General features: G+C 35.9%; 1 protein-coding gene across 1 annotated transcript; it reads left to right on the forward strand.

Moving 5' to 3' along the window:
* Positions 1 to 883: 883 nt before the first annotated feature.
* LOC115634219 (parkin coregulated gene protein homolog) lies at positions 884 to 3,723 on the forward strand. The gene is made up of 5 exons (XM_030531809.1): positions 884 to 1,163; positions 1,228 to 1,403; positions 3,047 to 3,218; positions 3,333 to 3,482; positions 3,553 to 3,723. The coding sequence occupies exons 1-5, from the start codon at positions 884 to 886 to the stop codon at positions 3,711 to 3,713; spliced, it is 939 nt and encodes a 312-aa protein (XP_030387669.1). The 3' UTR covers positions 3,714 to 3,723.
* The last annotated feature ends 257 nt before the right edge of the window (positions 3,724 to 3,980 follow it).

Here is a 3,980-nt window from a genome sequence, read left to right on the forward strand (position 1 = left end):
TATATGGCAGTTGGTAATTGGTATTAAGTAGTGGAGCCTGCTCGCTTGTTATAGATTTGCTGCCTGCTCTACCTCACTTCCACAGGTGAAGCTGATAACCAGCTCTGCAGCGCCAAAACCCACAGAGGCTCGAAATAGTTTCCCATTAGTCCAATCAATATTTCCAGCAGGCATCGATTGGTTGAAAGCGAGGCCGCTCTATGAGACCAATTCAGATTTGATTTGCGCTCTAAAGGTCAACTGATATAGAGCTGCTGTTACACCACACACAGTCACACATCCAAAGAAATTGTTTTATGATCTTTCCTTATAGGACAAAACTTATGAAAATATATATGCGCCTAGCCCCCGGGATTTGGAACGGTTCACGATAGGCTCTTTGGGATTGGGGAAATTATAATATAATTATAATCATTATTGCAGTTAGAATTCATTGAGAAGAGGTAAGTTTTCCATAGAGATATTTTTTTACCCACAAATTTGGTATACTAATCGTAAACTAAAAATCTACTGAGTAAAGGAATGGAGTTTGAGTTTTCAATTGGCCTGAAGCGTTGACGGTGTACCGAGATGAAGCTTATATTAATTTAGACATATATGTACATATATGTATGAATACCTATTATATTTAGTATGTATGTACATATGTGTGAATTTATTCTTTTACAAACGGTGTGGGCGTACATACATATAAGCATATTAGCTTATCAATACAGCGCCGCTAGCTTTCCTAGCAACGTGCCGCTATAGTAACGGTAAATGCAAAACCAGACCAGCGCGTTATTTGACAAGCGCTGGAAAATTCCTGCAGTCGGTTGCTAACGCTACGCTGGTACAGTTCGTAAAAAAAATCACGGAATAAGACAATAAGGTGTGAAGGCAAATGTCTTGCACGTCACGCACTGCCACAGCGTACGGTCGACGGTCAGGTCCATCGCACGATTTCGATACAAACGCCATATCACTCAAGCCCCGTTCTACATCTTCCAAAACACCGCATTTAAGCCAATCAAGGGTACATAGCGCACCTTTAACAGTACGACCCCGTTATGTGCCGCCCTTTTCAATACAGTCGCAGCAAAAAAACACTGTTGTCATCAACGGACCCATTAACGAAGCAACAGTATCGGCAAGTGCCCGCGGTAAAGCGCCGAATCCGACAGGTAAATTAAGTATAGTTGGTTTTGCTTTGAATAATGAAGCGCAGTTTGCGTTTGCTCTTAACAGCCGGAAGAAAGGACCAAAAATCCATAACCACATTCAATGTCGCTGTCGGTTCAAAAACCATCTCGCCCAGTGCAAGCTCTATTCAGTGCAGCACATTGTTTCGAATGTATTTCGACCGCGGAGATTTGCCCATTAAAATGGAGTACCTTTGCGGTGGGGATAAAATTGGTTGGACGGTAAGGGGAAGTGTAACCTTCAATTAGTGACCTAGAAAGTCAACGTCTGCGTGTTACTCATAAGTGTTATAGGGCTCAGCTCATATTAGGTTTTTCGTGATGGCGCAAACCTGCGTGTCCAATTATTTAAATCGTATACTATATAGTATGTATTTATTTATAAGCAGCACCAATTGCCAGACAATCAAAACTCCTGAAACTTACATGTCAAAGATGCGAAATATCAGTGCTGTCAAAAATATACTATATGTATGTACTATATATAGCATGCTTATACAAGTATATATACATACATAGCATGTGTGGCATGTGTGTACACAAACGTCTAACTGACGGGTAATTGGTTATACTTTGTATCCATATCTTTTATCTTTTGTGTCCATATCTTTTGTATAATGCATGCATTCATATGATGTTTGTGTTAATGGCATAATAATGCCCATTAATTAATAAAATCAACAAGCAAACAAAAAAAAAACAGGATTGTTCAAGAAGTCAGAGAGGCCTCATTCTGTCTATTACATATGTACATGTTCGAAAACCTAATAACCCTTTATACCTTTGAGGCACAAGAGAGTCCCGCACCCTGTTCTTATATACCTCGCACGCTATTCAATAATTCATTTAATTCAATATTACAATTCCAACCAATATGTACTATATTTTGTAGTCGGATGCTAACAATCATAATTTTTGGGGCTCGAAATATAGACGCAAGGATGGATATCGCTCAATTAATCGGTTGGTCATGCTGTCACTGTATATATGTACATACATACAAGTACATACATATGTACATATTTTGTAGGGTTTGACATACGTCCTTCTTTGTGCTATTATTATCACACCTTTGTAAGGCTATACAATAAAACCTGTATATGTACGCTAATTTGTATTAATATTTCTATATACATATGTATGTACTTAACATATGTAATCTCACAAAGCGGGTACAGCATACATATGGGTATGTATTTATGTATATAAACATAAGTACACTTAATTCTGTTTTTACACGGTAGATTGGTTCCTAAAAAGTGCTGTAAAAAAACGTGAAAAATACATTGATCATATGCAAAATGAATCGTGCTAAATGGAATAAAGTCGTAAAACCATACATATATAATATTTTTAATTTTTAAATCATGAAAAAACGGAATTACGTGTATATGTTCCCGAAAATTTGTATTAACTTAATACAGAAGGCATGACTCTGTCAAAATGTAATGTCAATATTTATTGAAGAGAGTGTTATTTTTTAAACCATGAAATAAAAGAATTAGGTGTATATGTTCCCGAAAATTTGTATTAACTTAATACAGAAGGCATGACTCTGTCAAAATGTAATGTCAATACTATTAGATAGAGTGTTATTTTTAGTTAGCTTACAAAAATAAGGTGAAGAAGTCAGGTTATTCCAGCAAACACACGAACAGATGGACATACATAGCAAATTCATATCACCTCATCATGACGAAAATGAATAATATACTTGTATTATGTCCCTTCTTTATTTCGATGTAGTGAGAGGTATAGTAAAACAGACAAAGAGAACGAACAACATTTTAAAAAATTTAAATTTTCTTTTACCGATGCACATAGACAAAAATCATAGATAAACTTATTTTGAATATTATCCACAGGTGGACATTGAGAAACTGGATTACAGCTTATACCTACCGCTCTTCTTTGATGGTCTAGCTGAAACGAAACACCCCTACAAGACATATGCACGACAGGGCGTCACCGATTTGCTATTGGCGGGTGGAGATAAAATCCATCCTGTCATACCACAATTAATTTTACCACTGAAGAGTAAGTACATACATTGAAGTACTGCGGCACTAAATTACATAACTCCTTTGGCACGCAAATATCTTTGTTAGTGTTGTTGTTTTAAGCTTTCGTATTTTTCCGTGTTTGTGTTAGATGCATTGAGTACACGAAACTTGGAAGTTATGTGCACAACTTTGAAGATAATACAACAGTTGGTTATTTCATCGGATATGGTGGGTCCAGGCTTGGTACCTTTCTACAGACAATTGTTGCCCATGTTCAATGCTTTTAAAGTTAAGAACTGTAAGTTGGAGTACACAATCACATAAACATTCGGTTCTTTTAAATATTTTCCTTACCTATACTATCGAAGTAAACTGCGGTGATGAAATAGATTATGCTCAAAAGAACAACATGAATTTAGGTGATCTTATTGATGAAACACTGCAAGTGCTGGAACTTCATGGTGGAGAAGATGCCTTTATAAATATTAAGTATATGGTACCAACCTATGAATCCTGCTATTTAAACTAAAATAATCATTTTACACAAAACATTGCATAGGTGTTTTGCAATTTTTCATAAATATTAGATATTTATTAATTCATTTCTTTATATAATTAGTTTCGAGCGCTTTAGCTCTTGTATTTATTTACGAAATTGAATAAACTTTATTTGAAAGAAATCTTATTTTCTTGTACCCTTACCAACGAACATACATACATCAACAAGCCCAAACACTCGATACGTTTATTAATAAGTACGTTTTGCCTGTCACTATATTTCTCGCGCAATTCTAGG

The sequence above is a fragment of the Scaptodrosophila lebanonensis genome, unplaced genomic scaffold (assembly GCF_003285725.1).
Source record: "Scaptodrosophila lebanonensis strain 11010-0011.00,11010-0021.00 unplaced genomic scaffold, SlebRS2 tig00000001-arrow-pilon, whole genome shotgun sequence".
Taxonomy (NCBI): domain Eukaryota; kingdom Metazoa; phylum Arthropoda; class Insecta; order Diptera; family Drosophilidae; genus Scaptodrosophila; species Scaptodrosophila lebanonensis.